This window comes from Tamandua tetradactyla, chromosome 12 (genome assembly GCF_023851605.1).
Source record: "Tamandua tetradactyla isolate mTamTet1 chromosome 12, mTamTet1.pri, whole genome shotgun sequence".
NCBI classification, from domain to species: domain Eukaryota; kingdom Metazoa; phylum Chordata; class Mammalia; order Pilosa; family Myrmecophagidae; genus Tamandua; species Tamandua tetradactyla.
The window spans coordinates 31,860,519-31,882,248 of record NC_135338.1 but is presented as its reverse complement, the minus strand read 5'-3'; the positions used below and the strand labels follow the sequence as shown (position 1 = coordinate 31,882,248).

Here is a 21,730-nt window from a genome sequence, read left to right as displayed (position 1 = left end):
CAAAAATATTCCTATTAAAAATAGGCCAGAGATCTGTCAGCCGCTCCCTCCCGGCCTCGGTCTCCGCCCGCGCGCGCCGGAGCCTGTTCGCGTCGACTGACCAGAGTCCGCGAATTTTCCGCTCCGCGGCCGTCCAGACTACCCCGACCTCAGCTTTCTACCCTTTGAAAACACTGAGAATAATGTCTCTGCATCAGTTTTTACTAGAGCCAATCACTTGTCATGCATGGAACAGGGATCGTACCCAAATTGCCCTTAGTCCCAATAACCACGAAGTCCACATCTATAAGAAAAACGGGAGCCAGTGGGTGAAAGCTCATGAACTCAAAGAGCACAATGGACATATCACAGGTATTGACTGGGCCCCCAAGAGCGACCGTATCGTCACTTGTGGGGCAGATCGCAATGCCTATGTCTGGAGTCAGAAAGACGGTATCTGGAAGCCAACCCTGGTGATCCTGAGAATTAATCGTGCAGCCATTTTTGTGAAGTGGTCCCCACTTGAAAACAAATTTGCTGTGGGAAGTGGAGCGCGACTCATTTCTGTTTGTTACTTCGAGTCTGAAAATGACTGGTGGGTAAGCAAGCACATTAAAAAGCCTATTCGTTCCACAGTCCTCAGCTTGGATTGGCATCCCAATAATGTTTTGCTGGCAGCAGGATCTTGTGACTTCAAATGCAGAGTGTTCTCTGCCTACATTAAAGAAGTGGATGAAAAGCCAGCCAGTACGCCATGGGGCAGCAAGATGCCTTTTGGCCAGCTGATGTCAGAGTTTGGTGGCAGTGGCACTGGTGGCTGGGTCCACGGGGTCAGCTTCTCTGCCAGTGGGAGCCGCCTCGCCTGGGTCAGCCATGACAGCACTGTGTCTGTTGCTGATGCCTCAAAAAGTGTGCAGGTTTCAACTCTGAAAACGGAGTTCCTGCCACTCCTAAGTGTATCGTTTATCTCTGAGAATAGCGTTGTAGCTGCTGGCCATGACTGCTGCCCAATGCTCTTTAACTACGATGACCGCGGTTGCTTGACCTTCGTCTCCAAATTAGACCTTCCAAAACAGAGCATCCAGCGTAACATGTCGGCCATGGAACGCTTCCGCAACATGGACAAGAGGGCCACAACTGAGGACCGCAATACAGCCTTGGAGACTCTGCACCAGAATAGCATCACTCAAGTGTCTATATATGAGGTGGACAAGCAAGACTGTCGCAAATTTTGCACTACTGGCATCGATGGAGCCATGACAATTTGGGATTTCAAGACTTTAGAGTCTTCTATCCAGGGCCTTCGAATAATGTGAAGCTGAGTGAACCTCCAGGATCTAGCATGACAGACTGCGACTGACAATAGCTCTGCCGTTTGCATGATGGGGAGGAAAGCCAGCCGCCGAGAAACACTGAGAACATAGTGTTCAAATATCATTTGTGTGTTTGTTTGAATATAATTGATGAACGTGTTGGTTTTTTAAAAGAAGCAGTAGCTTTTTTTTTTTTGCTGTTTTCATTCCATTCTTGACCAAAGCTTCTCTTTAATCAATTTATTATGGAAAATTGTTACACTAACTTAAAGAAAGGGGTGGGGAGGTATGTAAATTGTCTGCTAGAAATTAAAATAAAATAATAAATGTATTTTTGGTTTGTTTCCTTAAAAAAAAAAAAAAAAAAAATAGGCCAGAGTTAGATGGCTTACAGGGCAATTTTATCAAACATTTCAAAAAGAACTAACACAAATCCTGCTCGAATTCTTCCAAAAATTAGAGGAAAAAGACTACCTAACTTATTTTACAAAGCTAACATCACTCAAATACCCAAGCCGGGTAAAGATGCTACAAGAGAGAAATACTATTTCTTCTTTCCATGAACGCTTTTTTGTTTGTTTGTTTGTTTTGCTTGGTTAGGCACCAGGAATCGAGCCCGGGTCTCTGGCATGGCAGGCGAGAACCCATGAACGCTTTTAAGGACTCCAGTAAACTAATCAAGACCCACCTTGAAAGGGCAGGGCTACACCTCCATGGAAATAACCTAATCAAAGGTTCTAACCAAATATTGAATCACGATTAGAGGAGCATGGCTTTTCTGGGGTACATAGCAATTTCAAACTAGTACAAGGGGGAAAACTAATATTGCATGCTATGGCCTGTAGTTGGCAGGAAGACAGTAACAGTAATTTACCAGGGGTAAATAACTGTGGGGGTGGGGAGGAGGGACAAGTGATTAGGTGAGGTTTTGATTTGATATTTAGCGAGGTTATGTTTATCAGTTCTTTGTCTCTTTAGACCAATGAAAACTATCTACAATTGAGAGTTCTGTTGACCAATGAAAACTATCTACAATTGAGAGTTCTGCTGACTGCACGAACAAGTGAGGACACTAAGACACGGTTTGTTTATTCTGGACATTATCCATCATGCCTAATGGATGGAGGGAGCTGAAATGTACAATTCCTGAAAAGATCAAAGGCGAACTATGATACATATATCTATATGTATGTAGATACAGATATAGCTAAATATATATATGATGGTATTCTGTGCAGCTACAAAAAGGAATGACATCATGAGGCATTCAATGAACGGAATGAACCTTAGGGACAATGAGTAGTACAAAATAAGCCAGAAAGAAAAGAACAAATATGCTACGGTCTCTTTCAGAAAATACTTATAAGAAAATTGGAGCCTTAGATTATTAAGCTCTTACAGCAGGGCAGGCCACGGTGGCTCAGCAGGCAGAGTTGTTTCCTGTTGCCTGTCTATGCAAAAAAAAATAAAAATAAAAAGATCTTACAGCAGCCATACTTAGTCCAAATTTCTAAGAGTATTTCTAGATTCTGAGACATAGGGCTAGATGGGTATAAGCTGGTATTTCCCTGGACCTTTGAGTTCCTCTGTGACACTTAAGATTCAGGGCTAGATTTCTGTAGCTCTGAAAGTTAGCAGTGCTACAAACATTAACAGTTAAAGTAACTGAAGAACAGATCAAGCTTTAATCAGAGATAAAAACGAAACTGATCTGGATGGACTAAGGTAACGAACACAGGGCAAAAAATCATAGTGTACGTAGCCTAGAGCTTCACCTACTGTATGAGACCAAAGGCAGAGAAATTCATTGCATCTAGAACCTAAGTTTTCTGTAATGCACAATCTAATCAACCTGTCTGGATAGATCAGTTAACCCAAAACACAAGGAGCCCAGAATGAGAATGAGGTCTTGTAATGCTGTACAGCTTAACGTGATATCCAGAGACATCCCCGACTATGGTAGGCTGATAATTAAAAAGTATTGGTAAAGTTCCTTGAGAGACTGGAGAAAAAATATGGAAATTAATATTAAATTTTCCCATTTGGGAAACCCCTGGTCCTCTCTCAAACATTAGGGACTCCCAAGAAAATAAGCCAAGCCCTTAAATCTGAGGCTTACCCTTACAAAACTTATTTCTCTAGCAGAGAAGCTAAGACTACCTATAATTATGCCTAAGAGTTGCTTCTAGGAAATCTCTTTGGTTACTCAGATGTGATCTCTCTTTCTCTCTCTCTAAGTCCAACTCTGCAAGTAAAATTATTACCTCTCACCCTAGGTGGGACACAACGTTCAGGAGAAGTCTCCCTGACAAAGGGAGATGTGACTCCCAGGGTTGAGTCTGGCCCTGATACTAAGGGATCAACAATGTCTTCTGGACTAAAAAGCGGAAAAGAAATGCAACAAAATAAAGTATCAATGGCTAAGAGAGCTCAAATGGAGTCAAGGGGCTATTCTGAAGGCTACTTGTATAAAGCTAGATATTGCTAATTACCATAGCTTGCCATAACCCAACAAACACCATTCCTGTTCACCCTAAAGAACACGTAAGGCTCTATCTGAGACTTTACAGATGTTTCATGTACTAAATTTACTTTCCTGAAATCTATAACCTCCAAGGGCTCCTAGGCCAGATAAATCCTGAAAACCAGAAAGGCCAGCCTCTCCTAGAACTAATTTCATCCACCTGTCCTATATTGTCTACACCCCTTTTTAACATGAAAAGGTTAGAATGGGCATAGCCCAAAGACCCCTATAGTTTGGGAGTAGGAAGGATCAAAGGAGAAAGAGGAGTTATAACAGAGAAGATAGGATTTAACAAACAAGTATAACTGTTGAAGCACTATAATGATATTTCTTTTAGCTGTTAGGGTTTTAAAGCAGTTAGAAGGAAAAACCTGAAAATGTGAAAGGGTAACCCATATCAAACTTTGAAATCTGTTCTGCAATCACTTGGTAAAATGCACTTTGAAAATTATTCCTTTTTTTGTATAAATATTTTATTTCACTATAAAAACATTTTAAAAAACAAAAGTCTGTCTAAAATGATGCAAAACTTAAAGATACACAAAAGTTACCAAAAATATAAAGACAGGTTCCAGGTAAAATGGAGTAATGCAACCACAAAACCTGGACAGAATGCATAGAGCAGCTACTTGAGGACTCTAAAGTAAATAGAGGCAGGTGGGTTGGGATAGAAGAGAATGCAAAGTTCCACTAAAGTGGCAGTGTGTATACCACTTTTTTTTTCTCCAGTATCCCCCGGCCTGAACTCAGCAAACCTGAAACCCAGCATGGACATTAGTGAGACAATAAATGTTCAAGGAGATATCCTCTAATTCTGGCTTGAGGAGCAAAAAAGGGGTCTCGTAGTACTCTAACAGAATGCAGAAATCCAGCTTTTCTTTTCTCATTTTTTTCATTTTTCTCTCACACCCAGGCCCTAAACAATCCTGTAGCAGAAGCGTGAGCCTAAAATGTCAAAGGAGAAATTTCCTCTCTGGCAGAGGAGCTATAGTTCTGAGAGAGTGGGGTGTATGGCCATAGTTTATTTCCCTCTTTCTTCTTGGCTCTGACATGCAGGACATAATGCCCAGCTTTCTGGTTGGAGGAATGGGAAATGGAAGCCCAAGAGAACCAGAAAGTACCTGGAGATGACAGAAAGACAGAAGCTCAGGAAAAATATTTTTTAAACTTATTTATGAACTTGTAAGCTCACTTTGAGGTACACACACGTGGATATGAATCTAAACAACACCACACAGACTTTTTCAATTGAAGTATAGATAGAACACCGTGCTGTTTTGAAAATATTATGTACTTCAGAAAAGCCATGTTTTAATCCTAATTCCATTTTGTAGGAGCAGCCATTACTGTAGGGTGGAATCCTTTGATTAGATTTTGGGAGATATGACACACCCAACTGGGGTATTAACTTTGATTAGCTGGAGATGTGACGCCAAGCAAGGAGCTTGCTGCCTGAACCCAAAAGACTGACTGGCCAAAAAAACAAAATATGAACATTCTTTGTAGGATTTAAACAAGACCCAGACACTCATAAGATAATATTCAGAATGTCCAAGATACAATACAAAATTACTTAGCATAGAAAGAACTAGAAAAACTCAATTTGCATGAAAAAAGACTCAACAGACATCAATGTTGAAATGACAACCTTTAAAGTAACTATTATAAAAATGCTTTAAGAAGTAAGGGCAAATATTCTTGCTATAAAAGGAAAAACAGAAAGAAAAAAAGTAGAAGATATAAAGAAGAAATTTTAGAACTAAAAATATCCAAAATAAAAAACTTACTGAATGGGCTCAATAACAGAATACAGATGACAAAGGAACCAGTAAATCCAAAGATGGATCAGTTTTAAAAAAAATTTATCCAACTAAACAAGGGTGAGAAATAAGATTGTAAAAAAAAGAGACAGAGCCTCAGAGACCTGTAGGACAATAATAAAAGAACTAACACTTGTGTCATCAAAGTCTTGGAAGAAGAAGATAAAGAAGGCAGTATAGAAGAAGAAATAATGGTTAAAAACCTCACAAATTGGGCAAAAGACAAAACTTAGAGATTCAAGCAACTCAGCAAACACCAAACTGGATAAGCAAATCCATACACAAACAATTAAACTGCTAATAACTAAAGTAAAATAAAATCACGAAAATGACCAGGAAAAAAAAGACATATTATGAACAATGCTTCAAATTACTGCGGGATGTCTTATCAGAAACTACAGAAGCTAGAAGCAAGTAGAACACCATTTTTAAAACACTGAAAAAAGAACCATCAAGACAGAATTCTCTGTCTAGTAAAAATATTCTTCGGGATTAATGGTAAAATAAGAACCCTAGTTTCCCTCTAAGATGTGGGAAAACTAACAGAATTTGAGGCCAGCAGACCTGCTCTAAAAAAACTGCTAAAGGAAACTGTTCAAATAGAGGGAAAATAATGCCAGAAGGAAACTTAGAATATCATGACCAAAGGAAGAGCAACTATGGAAAAATATCTGGGTAAATATAATAAATTACTCTTCTCCTACTGAGTTCTTTTAAAATACATTTGATAGTTGAAAGTAAAAATTATGACACCATATGATGGTGTTTTTGTAGATGTAGATGAATGTAGATGTAATATATAAGTATATACTTATTATATATATAATATGTATATACTTATATATATAATGTAATGAATGTAGATGTAATAAGTATAAGATAAAGAGGGAAGAGTGTAATATAAGATTTTTACATTCCATTTGAAGTGGCAATATATTGATTCTAAGTAGACAGCGACAAGTTAATAGGAAAGACATATGCTGAATAGTCTTTTAACTATTAAAGATTGTGAATTTTTTTGGGGGGGGAGAAGAAGTGCAGGGTCCAGGAATTGAACCCAGGTTTTCTGTATTGTGGGGAAAGAATTCTACCAGTGAGCTACCCTTGCACTGCCCAAAGATTGTGAATTTACAGTCTAAAATCTCCAAAAAGAAAATTTCAGGCATAAGAGGTTTCATTGGCAAATTTTACCATATCTTTAAAAAAGAAATAGCATTGATTCTATGCAATTTCTTGCAGCACACAGAAGACGAAGGAACATTTCCCAACTCATTTTATGAGACCATTATTACTCTGATACCAAAGTAAGGACAGAAAAAGAAAAAACTATCAAATGATATGTCTCATGAACACAAAAGTAAAATCCTCAACAAAATAATACAAATCAAATATAGCAATATTATCAAAAGAATAATATACCACAACCAAGTGAATAAGTATGACTTATCCCAGGAATGGAAGACCAGTTCAAGCTTCAAAAATATTTAATCAACAAAAGCTACCACTTTTTTTTTCCCAAAGTTGTTTTTTTAAATTAGAGAACACAATGTGCCACACACACATATACATTAACAACAAAGGAAGTTCGAGTCAGAGGTACAGCGTGAGAAAAACCCAAGATCTATGAGAACAGTTCAGAACAATACATCAAAATCACTTGTTTTTAAATATAAGAATAAATAGGTAGTATATTCAGAAATTCCTGGGTGCCAGGCACTATTTCAAGTGCTTTATGCATATTAACTCATTTAACCCTTATAACTCTGAGTAAGTACTATTACCATCACCATTTTACAGCTGAAGAAATGAGAACTACATCAACTGCCGAAGTCACTAATCTATCAAGTGACAGGGTTAGATGCAAATCTGGATGTCTGGTTCTAGAATCAGAGGTCCTAGCCACTCCATTGTACTGCCTCAAAGCAATTTTTTTCTGTAATTTTTTACTAGAAAAAGCATAGAGAAAACAGTTTCCATATACCCCACACGTAGTTTTCACTGAAGCCTGAAGCTGAAAGCAACAAAATCCCGGAGAGAGAACCACCAGACAGTGGCCAAATGCCTTCCCATGTGAGAATGGTGTCCCAAATGCCAGCAGCCTTTCTTCAGAGAAGGCATTGTCCTGTTGATGTCTTAATTTGGACATTTCCATGGCCTTAAAACTGTAAATTAGCAAGCTAATAAATCCCCGTTCTAAAAGCAAACCCACTTCTGGTATATTACATTTCAAGCAGTTTTAGCAAACTGAAACAAGTAGAATCGACATCTTAATATTTAGTCTTCCAATCCATAACATGGAATGTCCTTCTACTTATTTACAAATTCTTTGATTTCTTTTAGCAATGTTTTGGATTTTCCTATGTACAAGTGCTTTACATCCTTGGTTATATTTATTCCTAAATATTTGGTTCTTTAGTTGTTATTGTGAATAGAATTTTTTTAATTTCTTCTGATTGATTTCACTGTTCATGTATAGAGACACTACTGATTTTTGAGTGTTTATCTGGTACCATGCTACTTTGCTGAATTCATTTATTATAAGTCTCCATTTTTACAGTTTAAATTGGAAAAGTCATATAATCATGTTAATTGATGCAGAAAAAGTATTTGACAAAATTCACCACCCTCTCATCCAGGAATAGAAAGGAATTTCTTTAACCTGATAAACAGTATCCACAAATAACCTACAATTAACATCACACTTAGTGGTGACAGACTGAATGCTTTCCCCCTAAGACTGAGGATGTCAACTCTCACCACTCTCATTAAAGATAGTATTAGAAATTCTAGCCACTGCAAATAAGGCCTCTCTGGGACTCCTCTTCATTTGTACCCTTTCACACTTTCCATTGATACTATTAACTCTTTTTCCTTTTTTAGGTGCATGGTCCAGGAATCAAACCCAGGTCCCCTGTATGGAAGGCGAGCAGTCTACCACTGAACCACTAGTGCACCCTATACTATTAACTCTTTAAGTGGCAAAAGACACAGTTAACCAGAAAAGTATGGAAAATGATATAACAATGAATTCAATCACAGTTTAAAAAAAATTATTTTGAAATAATTTTGAACTTAAGGGAAAGTTACAAAAATAATACAGAGAATTTTAATACATGCTCTACCCCGATTTACCCAACTTTTAACATTTTGTCACAAATTTTTTGCTTCCTTTCCTTCTATTTTCTATTCATATGAGAGTAGGTTGCATACATCATGCTCCTATGCATTTAATACTTTCATGTATATTTCCGAAGAACATGGATATTCACAAGTAGCCACATTAAATATAATTATCAAGAAATTTAACATTGATATATATAGTCTACTCCAATATTTTTTAATTGCCCTAATAATGTCTATTATTCATTTTCTCTTCGATTATTAGGTTCAGTCCAGGATTACACATTTCATTTAATTGCCAGTTTCCTTTGGTCTTTTAATTGCTGTTACATGTATACAATATAAAATTTCCCATCTCACTCTCAAGCATATAATTCAGTGGCATTAATCACATTCACAATGTTCTGTCACCATCACCACTGTATTAATTCCCCATTCCCTCATATCGCTGGCCTTGGTAACCTGTAGTCCACTATCTTCTTTATAAATTTGCATATATGCTATATATTCTAGGTATTTCATATAACTATTCTTTCATATAACATCTATGCTTTTGGGTCTGGCTTATTTCACTCAAGATGTCGTCTTCATGAGTCATCCATGTTGTAGAACGTATCAGATTTTCATTCTTTTTCTGAATAAATAATATTCCATTGTATGTATACACCACATTTTATTTATCCATTCATTGTTGACTCATACTTGGGTTGCTTCCACCTCTTGGCTACTGTGAATAATGCTACAAATGGCGATGTGCAACTATCCATCTGAAGTCCCTGCTTCCAATTCTTTTGGATATATATCTAGAAATTGGACAGCCAGATCATATGGTAACTCTATGTTTAACTTTTTGAGGAACCACCAAACTGTTTTGCTGAGGCTGCATCATTTTCCCTTCCTAGCTACAATGCACAGGTATCACAATTTTTCTGCAAACTCACCAGCTTTTGTTCTTTCCCATTTTTAAAATAATAGTTATTCTAGTGGGTGTGCAGTGGTATCTCATTATGAGTTTAATTTGCATTTCCCTAATGGCTCCTGATGTTGAGAATCTTCTCATGTGTTAATGCCATTTCTCTATCTTTTCTAAAGAAATGTTTATTCAAATCTATATCAGTTTGTTAAGCTGCTGGAATACAGATATACCAGAAGTGGAATAGCTTTTAAAAAGGGAATTTAATAAGTTACAAGTTTACAACTCTAAGGCTATAAATATGTCCAAACTAAGGCATCCAGGGAAAGATACCTTGATTCAAGAAAGACTGATGCTGTTCAGAACACCTCTGCCAGCTGGGTAGGAACATGGCTGGAGTTTGCTGGTCCTTGTTTCCAGTTCTTTTGCTTCCAGCTTCTGAGGCCAGTGGTTTCTCTCTAAGAATCTGTGGGCCTTTACTTAGCTCTTCTGGGACACAACTCTGGGTCCTGGCTTGCTTAACAACTCCTGGGAAGGCACATGGAACATCTGCTGGACTCTGCACATGTCTAGGCATCTGCTCTCTCTATCAGCACTCCAAGCATCTCCAAACATCCATGTCTCCATCAGCTCTGAAGCAACTGTTCTCCAAGCATCTGTATCTAAGCTTTCTCCAAAATGTTTCCTCTTTTAAAGTACTCTAGTAAACCAATCAAGACCCACCTTCACATCTCCATCAAATCAAAAGGCCACATCCACAATTGGGTGTACCATGTCTCTGTGGTGATAATATAATCGAAAGTTTCCATCCTACAGTACTGAATCAAGATTAAAAGAAGCAGCCGTCTCCACAAGACTGGTTCAGGATTAATGTCTGCCTCATGTATTTTGGAGCATTCTGGCTCGGTGCATAAATATTTATGATTATGTCTTCTTGTTGAATTGTCCCTTTTGTTAATACACAGTGTCCTTCTTTGTCTCTTTTAACTGTTTTACATTTGAAGTCTAATTTGTTGGATATTAGTATAGCTACTCCTGCTCTTTTCTGATTGCTATTTGCATGGAATATTTTCCCCAACCTTTCACTTTCAACCTATGTTTATCCTTGAGTCTAAGATGCATTTCCTGTAGACAGCAGATAGATGGGTCCTGTTTCTTAATCCATTCTGCCAGCCTTTATCTTTTGATTGGGGAGTTTAATCCATTAACATTTAGTGTTATTACTGTACGGGCAGTATTTTTTTCTACCATTTTGCCTTTTGGATTTTAATGTCATATCTCATTTTTCTTCTTTTTACCTTTACTGATAGTCTTCATTTTAATATTCTTCTCCACACCTCTTTTCCTGTCTTTTCTTATCTGTCTCTAGTGCTCCCTTTTAGTATTTCTTGCAGAGCTGGTCTCTTGGTCACAAATTCTCTCAGTGATTTTTTGTCTGAAAATGTTTTAATTTCCCTCTCATTTTTGAAGGACAGTTTTGCTGGATATAGAGTTCTTGGTTGGCATTTTTTATCTTTTGATATCTTAAATATATCATCCCACCATCTTCTCGCCTCTGTGGTTACTGCTGAGAAATCTACACATAGTCTTATTGGGCTTCCCTTGCATGTGATGGGTTGTTTTTCTCTTGCTGCTTTCAAGATTCTCTCTTTCTCTTTGACATCTGACATTCTGATTAGTAAGTGTCTTAGAGTATGTCTATTTGGATCTATTCTATTTGGGGTACACTGTACTTCTTGGATCTGTAATTTTAAGTGTTTCATAAGAGTTGGGAAATTTTCAGTGATAATTTCCTCCATTAGTTTTTTCTCCTCCTTTTCCCTTCTCTTCTTCTGGGACACCCACAACACGCATGTTTGTGCACTTCATGTTGTTATTCAATTCCCTGAGTTCCTGCTCATATTTTTCCATTCTTTTCCCTATATTTTCTTTTGCTTGTTGGATTTCAGATGTTCTGTCCTCCAGTTCACTAACTCTATCTTGCTGCCTCTTGAAATCTGACATTGCAGGTTTCCATTGTTTTTTTTCATCTCTTCTACTATGCCTTTCATTCCCATAAGTTCTGTGATTTGTTTTTTTAGACTTTTGATTTCTTCTTTTTGTTCATTCCTTGCCTTCTTTATATCCTCCCTCAATTCACTGATTTGATTTTTGATGAAGTTTTCCATGTCTGTTTGAAAATTCTGAATTAATTGTTTCAACTCCTGTGTCTCATTTGAATTATTGGTTTGTTCCTTTGACTGGGCCATTTCTTCAATTTTCCTAGCATGATTTTTTTTTTTTGCTGGCGGCTAGGCATTTAATTACCTTAATTAGTTTATTCTGGAGATTGTTTACATTTTTTTCCCTAAGATTTTCTTGCTGGATGACTTTGGTGTCTATCTGTTCTTTGACATTCAGTTCAGCTTATTTTAGTCCTCTAGCTTAGGTTTTGTTTAGTACATCAGAATTTTTCAGTTCTTGTTTTTTTGTTTCTTGTCCTGCCTGTATGGTGCCTTTCCCCCACTCCTTAGGAGGGTCTACTTAGGTATTATAGACCCCAGTCAGATTTTCCCAGACCAAACTGGTCTCCTCTCAGGAAGAAAGAGTCACCTACATTAGTTTTCCCTGAGGGTGAGACCCAGCAGATTAAAAGGTTTTCTATGTAGTCTCTGGACTTTGTGTTCTTCCTATCCTGCCCAATACGTGGTGCTTTTCTGCCTGCAGGTCCCACCAGCATAAGCTGATGCGGTACCTTTTACTTCAGCAGACTCTTCCTGCTGGGGATGTGGTGGAGACAGAAGAGAGGTTGTAGACTGGCTTTAATCGCTTCAGTTTTCCAGACCCTGGGGTCTGAATTCCTTGAGGGAGGGATTCCACCTGAGCTGGGCCCCACCCCTCTCCTGGGGAAGGCACAGGCTCCAGACAAGCTCTCAAACAAGCTCAATTCTGCCTATGCCTGGGGCAGTGGAGCCCGAGAAGCCTTGCAGCTCTATCCAAAAAGTAATCAAGCTGTAGAAACACAGCCACAAAACAGAAAAATAAAAATCATTTTCAGAGCAGGACCCCATTCCTCGGGTTTGCCAATCAAGAGCTTAAGTTGGTATGCTGCTCTTGAATCTCCAGGTCCTATGTGCCCCCTCCTTTACTGCAGAGCCCAGACCTTTTCAGCTCCAAAATAAACCTGTTTTTTTTTTCTTTTTCTGTCAGCCCTGCCCCCTCTGCCCTGGGGCAAAACCCAGCTACCTTTGCTTTTACTGGAGGTTCAGCTAAGCTGGGGGCCTATTTTTAGTAGTCAGAATTTGTGAATTAATTCCATAATTGGAGTTTTGTTGCACTCAGCCCCGGCTGCTAGTAAAGTCCCTTTCCTTTCCCCTCTGGAAAGCAGCCTGTGGGAGAGGGGCACCAACTGCAGAGGCTTGGTGAACTCACAGTACTGGGAGGGGCTCGCAGTCAGTCCAGCTGGTCCAGACTGGGGTACACTGTGTGTCTGGTCACTGATGTGGCCCCAGCAGTTGTTCTGTACTGTTTCTGGCTATTTACTAGCTGCTCTGGAGGACAAACTAAATCCCACACCTTGCTAAGCTGCCATCTTGCCCCACCTCCCCAATTTGGTTCAGGATTAAAACACAGCTTTTCTGGAGTACTTAATAGTTTCAAATTGGCACAAAGTCCTCTGCCCATTTTTTAACTGGGTGATTTAACTACTTATTGTTGAGTTATAGAAGTTCTTTATATATCCAGATATTAAAATCTTAACAGATACATATGGTATAGTGGGTTGAAGCTGTATGTGCCCCAGAGAAACATGTTCTTAAATTTTACCTATTCCTTTTGGTGTAAACCCATTGTTAAGTAGAACCTTTTGATGAGGCTACTTCAGCTAAGGTGTGACTTCATTCAGGATGGGTATTAACTGTCTCACTGGAATCCTTCATAAATGGAATGAATACAGAAAGAGAGAGAGAAAAAGCCACAGAAGCAAGAAGCTAAAAGCAACAAAACCCAGAAGAGAAGGGAACGACCAGTAGATGATGTCATGTATCTTGCCATGTGGCACAGGAACTGCATCTTGCCATGTGGCAGAGGAACTGAGGATCTCTGGCAACTGGCTTCAGGAAGACAGTATCGCCTTGATGACGACTAGATCTGGACATTTTCCTGGCCTCAACCATGAGCAAATAAATTCTTTATTGTTTAAGCCAAACCATGTCATGGTATTGCTTTGAGAATACTTAGGACATGAAAACAAATTAAGTTTCCAAATATTTTCTCCTATTCTGTAAACTGTCTTTTTACTTTCCTGATAATATCTTCTGATACACAAAAGTTTTTCATTTTGGTTGCTATATTTGCCATAAAGTCAAAGAATCCACTGCCTAATACAAGGTCCTGAAGTTATTTCCCTCTGTTTTCTTCTAGTTTTAAAGTTTTAGCTCAAAACTCCATTTTGAGTTAATTTTTCTATATGGTATTAGGAAGGGGTGCACTTTCATTCTTTTGCATATGGATATTCAGTTTTCCTGGTTTTATTTGTTGAAAAGACTATTTTTTCCCTAAAATCAATTAGGCATAGATACATGGGTTTATTTTTCAATTTGTCATTTGATTCCATTGGTCTATATGCCTGTTCTTGGACCAGTACCACACTGGTTTGATTACTGTAGTTTTGTAGTAAGTGTTGAAATCAGGAAGTGTCCAAAACTCCATTGAGCCACGTATTTTAAGAAAAGGACAGGCAGAAAAACTGGGAGTAAACTTTAGACTACAAAAAAGAAAACAAGAATTCCATCCCTCCAATAAAATCTGAAAAAGAATGAAATAACAAAAGTAGTATATCATTCAGATAAAAATCACAAAGTATCTCTAATAAAGAGGAGAAATGGAACTAGAAAGTAAACACACACAGACAAAATATCTATGGTGAGAAAAAGGATAAAGAAAAATAATTAAGACAGGAGCATATTTAAAGGGAAAGACAATGTTTCTGAGCATGGATTTGCAGCCTTTGTACTCTGATTTCCTGAGTGTTGATGACTGCCTGTCATCATCTTTCATACTTTTCATCTTCAGTGTTCTCCTTATCCTGACTAATGTCAGACCACAAATGATCATCATTTTGGTTTAACACTACCCAGTCAATGGCTCAACAAATACCAAGGTTAAACTCTGTATAATTTTAGCTTTTGTGAGCATGGAAAAGGTATTCATTCGATCTTACTAATAATTGACTAAATGCAAATTCAGACATTTTGTTTTGCCTGTAAAAATTAAAACAATTTTTTTCACTATTATTATACACTCTAGGCAAAGGAAAGATAGATGTTAAAGACTGAGATGGTATAATCTAGGAATGCCTAGAACAATTTTTTTTTTAATTAAATGTGGTGAAGATGGGGCAAAAATAGAGATTCTCATTCACTATTCAAAATTCAAAATTTTTTTTAATTTAATAAAGAGAGTTAAAAACATGTACATAATGTGCCCCAGAAATTCCATGTCTAGAGCTTTACCCTAAGGAAATAATGTGAAAAATAAAAAACTCTAAGTACAAATACAGTCACTGTTTTTTTTAATAATAATGTAAATCTGGAAACAATTTTAAAAATCCAACATTAGGGAAATTAGGGGAAGTAAATTACAACATTCCCATTGAGTCAAATATTCCATAGCCAGGAGAAATATTTTCTAAGTATTTATAACATGGAAAAATGCTTATGCCAAAGTAAAAGTTAAGAAATGATAAACATTGATTATATATATATCATTTTAACCATATTAAAAAAATATATAGTAGGGCAGTGAGATAGTGGCAGAACTCTCACCTGCCATGTCAGAGACCTGTGTTTGGTTCCTGGCGCCTGCCCATGTCAAAAAAAAATACACACACACACAGTAATAAATGCTAGAAGGAATAGAATAGACCTTAATATTTGGAAAGTTTATATACATAACATGTATTCTTTGAAAATGACTCTAAAGGTCCATGACTTGTAATAATCAATTATTTTCCTGAGGCATGAATCTGAAACACCTGCCAGATTCAGGAGTCACTTAGTTAGAGAATGAGAGGATGGGGGAGATGGGGTTGAGTATGTATCCTTTAATGCACAAAATTAGTGATATTGCCAGAGAGATGGTGGGGGAATAGATGGCTACTAGTTCAGAAATGAGGATCTGGTCAATCACCAATGAATTCAACACCAGCATCTTTATTTGGGTATATCGTTTTATCCTCAAATATGAAAATCTGAAAGTTTTTAGTCATATCTCATTTTATGGGGACAATTATAACCTATTTGTAAGAGGATTCACAAAAGTTTTGGGATATATCCCTATGGAATACTCTAAGTCTACTGCAAAATGAAATGTTAAAATCACTTAGACCGTGTGATATTATATGAAAATGTTTGTTTTCCATTTATGCATTTTTGTATTTTTAAAATGTTCCACAATGAGGGGGTAAAAAAAAAATTAACTTGGCTCCAGAACAGAAATCCTTCTTCTTTGATAGACCAAGTAAGTTATCTATGATAGGAAAATCCAATCATAAAAAGAACCAGGTAGAAAGCAAAGCTCTCTGTCTCATGCTCACCTTATAGCACCTGTATTTATAGAGAACCACCAGGAGGATAGTCATGACAACAATGACGCTGATCATGATGGCAGCATTCAGAATCGAGTGCAGGGCTCTCTGGCCCACAGTCTCTGTGTCTTCAGTGAATGGGGTATAGATTCTATAATAAAACAAAACAAAAAAGGTTCAGGTAAGCGTTAATGGATATCACAAACCACATACACCTTCCAACACCAGAGATTTGTTTTCTTTTTCCTTGATTTAATTAATACCCTGCAGGTCATTTTCTTCCATCTCATCTTCTGGTCAAAAGTCTTTAACCTAGGAAAAAAGCTATACTCTAATTTAAAAAGTCTTCTTGGGGGACTGGGGAGAAAGGAGGAAATATTAAACTTCCCCATCTGGGGAAGTCTTGATATTCTCACAAGCAGTGGGGGCAACCAATTCAATAGGCTGAGCCCTCAATCTTGGGGTATGCCCCTATGAAACTTAATCCTGCAAAGGAGAAGCTATGGCTTCTTATAATTTTGTCTAAAAGTCACCCCCACAACCTCCGAGAGAGTCCTTTTATTGTTCAGATATGGCTTCTCTCTCTAAGCCAATTCTGCAGGTGAACTCACTGCTCTCCCCTCTATATGGGACATGACTCCCGGGGGTGTAAATTTTCCTACCAATGTGGGACAGAAATCCCGGAATGAGCCAGGACCTGGCATCATGGGATTAAGAAAGGCTTCTTGACCAAGAGGGGGAAGAGTGAAATGAGACAAAGTAGAGTGTCAATGGCTGAGAGATTTCAAACAGAGTCAAGAAGTTATCCTGGAGGTTATTCTTATGCATTATATAGATAACCTTTTTTAGTTTAGGGTGTACTGGAGTGGCTAGAAGGAAGTACCTCAAAATGTTGAACTGTGTTCCAATAGCCTTGATTCTTGAAGATGACTGTATAATTATACAGCTTTTACAATGTGAACATGTGACTGTGAAAACCTTGTGTCTGATCTGTCCAGGACATGGACAGATGAGTATAAAAAAAATAAGAATAAGAATTAAATAAATAATAGGGGTAATAAAAGGTAAAAAATTGGGTAGATTAAAATACTGGTGGTCAATGAGAGAGGAGGGATTAGGGGTATGGGATGTATGAGTTTTTCTTTTTATCTCTTTTTCTGGAGTGATTAAATATTCTAAAAACGATTATGGTGATGAAAACATAACCATGGTGATAACATTGTGGAGCCACTGACTGTATACTCTGGATGGGCTGTATTGTAGGAAGAGATCTCAATAAAAAAAAAATATATATATATATATATATAAAGAAACTTAACTTTGCTGGCAATCATGTACATGACTCTCTTGGACCTGTGTCTTCTCTGTCCATGCCCACTATAAAACCCTGCCTTCCCCTCTGATCAATGTGGACCACCAGAGCAAGGAACTGCTGTCTCTCTTTCTACTTCCAAGGATGAGGGCCCCATGTAAGCCCCCAATAAATGCTCTTACTTGTCAAAAAAAAAGCACTATACCCTAAAACTAAAAGCACTGTTTCAAAATAAAGGGAAATATCTAAAATAGAGGTGAACTTACATTTGAGACAGACATTGGCTCCATCTAGTGGATGCTTTATATTGAAATAATTACCTCACCAAAACATTTTTCCCACAGTTTAATAGTAATTTGTTCAAGAACCAGATTCTGCCACATAAATTACCTAGGCTACAAGTGGTTTTCAGAGGAAGGAAACATGGCTTAAAATTATTGTCTTTCATCCGTAGGGTAACCGAAACAGGAATTAGCTTAAGATAATGTCGCATACCTATTTTCCCCTGGTTTCTCATTCTAAACACTTTATTCCAGTGCCACTGTTCCCAGGTAAAGTACTTCAATACTGACTCCTTTACAGTTAGAAGTGGCCATGAGACTGTTAAAGACATAAGCAATTCTCAAGCAGCTAGAAGGAAAATTCTGAGAGGACTGTATGGTAGCCCATGACAAACTCTGGGATCTGTCCTGTAACTACTTGTTGAAGAGTGCTTTGAAAACTATTGCTTTTTATTTTTTTGCTTTGTATATATGTTATACTATACAATAAAAAAAGTTAAAAAAAAAAAGATAAAAAAAGAAGCAGATGCATTGTGAGGAACTTCTAAGAAATGAATTGATTCTGCTGAGACGTGCCTTGTGTTTATGTCCTTCTCTCTATTACTCCTTCCTTTTTCCCTGTGTCTGGAATGAAGGTTGGGTTCCAGCAGTCACACTGGACCCTGAAGTAGCCTGGCAGATAGAAGCTAAAGAAGAAACAAAGGAGTCCAAGCCCTTGATGACTGTGAAGCTGCTATACCAATCTGGATTACCTACCTCTATGTAATGACATATACATATCATTTAAACCAGTTATTTTCTTTTTCTATAACAGGGGTCAGCAAATTTTTTATGCAAAGGGCCATATGGTAAATTTAAGCTTAATAGGCTACACAGTGTCTATTACAATTATCCAACTCTGTCACTGTAGTGTGAAAGCAGTCATACACAATCCATAAACGAATGGGCATGGCTGTGTCCCAATAAAATTTTGTTTACAAATACAAGTGACAGCCCAGATTTGACCTATGGGCTGTATCTTCCCAACCCTTATTCTATAATATGTAGTCAAGCACAAGCCTAATTTATACATACAATATTTTCTAATCCCTTTTAGCTATTGTCTCCAATCCCTGCCCTTCACTTAAGCTTTTGCTTTCAGAACACTACAGTTTTTCAGACACTTCCCAATTTCAAATTCTAAAACTCAGTTAAAACTCTTATTTGAGCCACATGAGAGTCCTAGAGACAATCAAAGCACTTTTTTAGAGGCAAAGGCTGATACCAGTACCACCAGAAAATCTAAAGAACAGTTCTCACGAGTCCAGAAAAGTGCAAATTTGCATTATGTAATCATCCTTTCATTGAAAAATTCCTTAATGAGCAAATATTTTTTATATGCCTGGCCATGGAGATAAAATACCCACATAGAGCTTGCAATAGAGAAGGAAACCAGGCATTAGATAATGTAAATAAATATATATTTGCAAATTATGAAAGTGAAAAGAATAGGTTGCTATGAGAAGAAATACCAGGAAACATGTAAATCTGTTAGGAGGGTCAGGGAAGTTTGAGAACCTAAGATTTCAGCCAAAATGAGAATGATGATCAGAATTAACCCAACAAAGTTAGAAAAGGAATGAACATTCCAGGCAGAAGAACAATGGATCCAATGCCCCCAAGATAGGAAAGATTACTCCTCGACTCTTTACCTGCTCAGTTCCAGATAAATTCAGGCCTATCAAGTAACTGTGCAGGTCAAACAATTCTGTAGCCTTCATTGTCTACATTTACATCAGACAATTAATGCTTGCTCCCTCAACTGCTTCTGGGCATCAGAGGGGATGGACTCTGACCTTCATGCTCCTTCAGTGCAGAGGCCTTTATAGTAATGTCAACACACTATGAAGGAAACCACAAAGGCCTTGAGAATAATGAAATAAAAGACTCATACGTACAGCTGTCCATCCTTCCGGGTATAAAAGCTGACTGATTTTATGGTGGCCACGACCACCACCATGCAGAGAGTCACGGGAACAAAGAGCATGATAACATGTTTGGCACCATATTTCAATGTCAGCTCCTCGTCTTCTTCTTCATCTTGTTCCACCACCTGCCGTGTGTTACCCTGGGCTCGTCCATTAGATAATGGCTCAGGGTTGCCGCGCCGCCGCCTCTCACTGTGCTCATGATGTTGCCGTTCTCTACTGTCATTCTAAAAGCACAAGAAAAACTTTTTAAATAAGTTCAACTCTCAAAAGTATCAGGGTATTCTACATCAAAACTAGAAAATATAACAATTAGACCTAGGATTAACAAAAGGCCCATCTTTACCTGAGTTTTTAAAATACAAGGCAAGAAAGAACCAGAATCAATTTAAAGGACTTAGACAGTTACCACTGTTCCCTGAAGGCATTCATGTCCTCTCTTTCACCTGGCTCTTGGCTTACCTCCTTTTCAACTTCTATTCTCAACCTAACGTAATTCTTCTCATCTTTTGAGGTTTGACTTAAATAAAGACTCCTGCATGGAACCCTTTTTACTTGCTATCAACTGCAAGCCAAGTAATCTCATTCTTTTTTCATTCAAGAAGCACTTTCTACCTGTGGTTTCATACCAAAATTATACAAGGAACTGTCTTACCTTCATTATTAATGACTTCAAAATCCTTGCAGTGATGTACAAGAGAGCTCTCTGAATTACTGCTTACAACTGCATGTGAATCTACAATTATCTCAAAAGCAATATTCAATTAAAAAAAATCCTTGCAGAGACAAACTGTGTATTAAACTTCTACTTTCCTAAAATCCTTAATCCAGACCAAAGAAAACATAGGAATCAATATATCACACCACTATAAAAAAAATCTTTATCTGTTCCTATTTTTCAAGTTCAGCATCTTTTTTTGGTATTATTTTCACATCTTAAAATTCAGTTTTTGTAAAGAGTAGAATGAATAAAAAGAATAACAGTAACAATAAAAATAATAGATAACAACAAAAATAACAGTCACTCTTGTTTCTCACAGATAAGGAAATAGCAGAGGAGATAAAAGCAGAGGATTGTCACCATTGCTGGTAAGATATAATTAGCTTAAGATAAGAGTTTTCTGAGGAACATCATTTGAGAACATGCTACTCCTGGCACCTCATTTTTGAGCACAGAGAATAAATAAGTATTACTACAGAGTATTACCATTGTTAATTATAAATACATTATACATTTAACAAAAGCTTAAAATTATTACAATGTAAAATGTAGCTTAACATTCTATAAATGTGTGTTTTTACATTTAATTCTCATAGCCATCCCATTACCACTATTTTACTTGTGAGGAAAAACACACAGCTAGTACACGTTCTAGGTAAGGTCTGAGTGTAGAAATCATGTTCTTAACCACCTCTTAATTTGCTGTTCACAGAACAATGTAGAAGCTTTGCAGACTCCATGTGGGCTGAGAGTTCTTGTTTATTTTACTTTCAGTATATTCACCCCACAAGTAATTACCAAAATGCTATATTTTGGTACTCTGCTATAAAAATACTTAAACTAATGAGATCTAGAATACTGAAATTAGAGCAGCCAGCAATAGGAATTTCAAGCTCAGAAGAGTTGGGGGAAATCATTAAGTCTATTCATCTGTTTAAGGAGAGAATACAGTGAGAGGATTATCAAAGAGAGAATAGAGAAAAATCCTTTGAGCTTAAGTAGCAGGTGATGGGAGAAAACCAGTAAAAGAGGTTAAGATGACCAAGAATCAATATATCATAAGCAAAAGGAGGAGAACATCTTAATGAGGTGTTATTAAAGTTAAGCAGGATGACAACTGAAAAAACCACTGAATTTAGCAGTGTGAAGTTCACTGAGGTCTTTACAAAATTAAAACAGTAGAGAGGGAAGTCAGATGATAATTCATAATGGACT

At 37.4% G+C, this 21,730-nt stretch overlaps 1 protein-coding gene and 1 pseudogene across 9 annotated transcripts in view; one reads left to right on the top strand and one right to left on the bottom strand.

The window, feature by feature from the left end:
• The window catches only part of PSEN1 (presenilin 1), a 125,729-nt gene that overhangs the window by 56,312 nt on the left and 47,687 nt on the right, over window positions 1–21,730 (bottom strand). For 6 of the 9 annotated variants that reach the window (XM_077122950.1, XM_077122954.1, XM_077122955.1 and 3 more), the window contains 2 exons: window positions 19,765–20,021; window positions 16,244–16,385 (listed from right to left, as the gene is read on the bottom strand). In XM_077122950.1, coding sequence (XP_076979065.1) covers window positions 16,244–16,385; window positions 19,765–20,021 — 399 coding nt within the window. Of the gene's footprint in view, window positions 1–16,243; window positions 16,386–19,764; window positions 20,022–20,449; window positions 20,531–21,730 lie in introns of all 9 variants that reach the window. The other 3 variants (XM_077122958.1, XM_077122957.1, XM_077122959.1) reach the window with 1 other exon arrangement.
• On the top strand, window positions 37–1,623 carry LOC143651968 (actin-related protein 2/3 complex subunit 1A pseudogene; annotated as a pseudogene).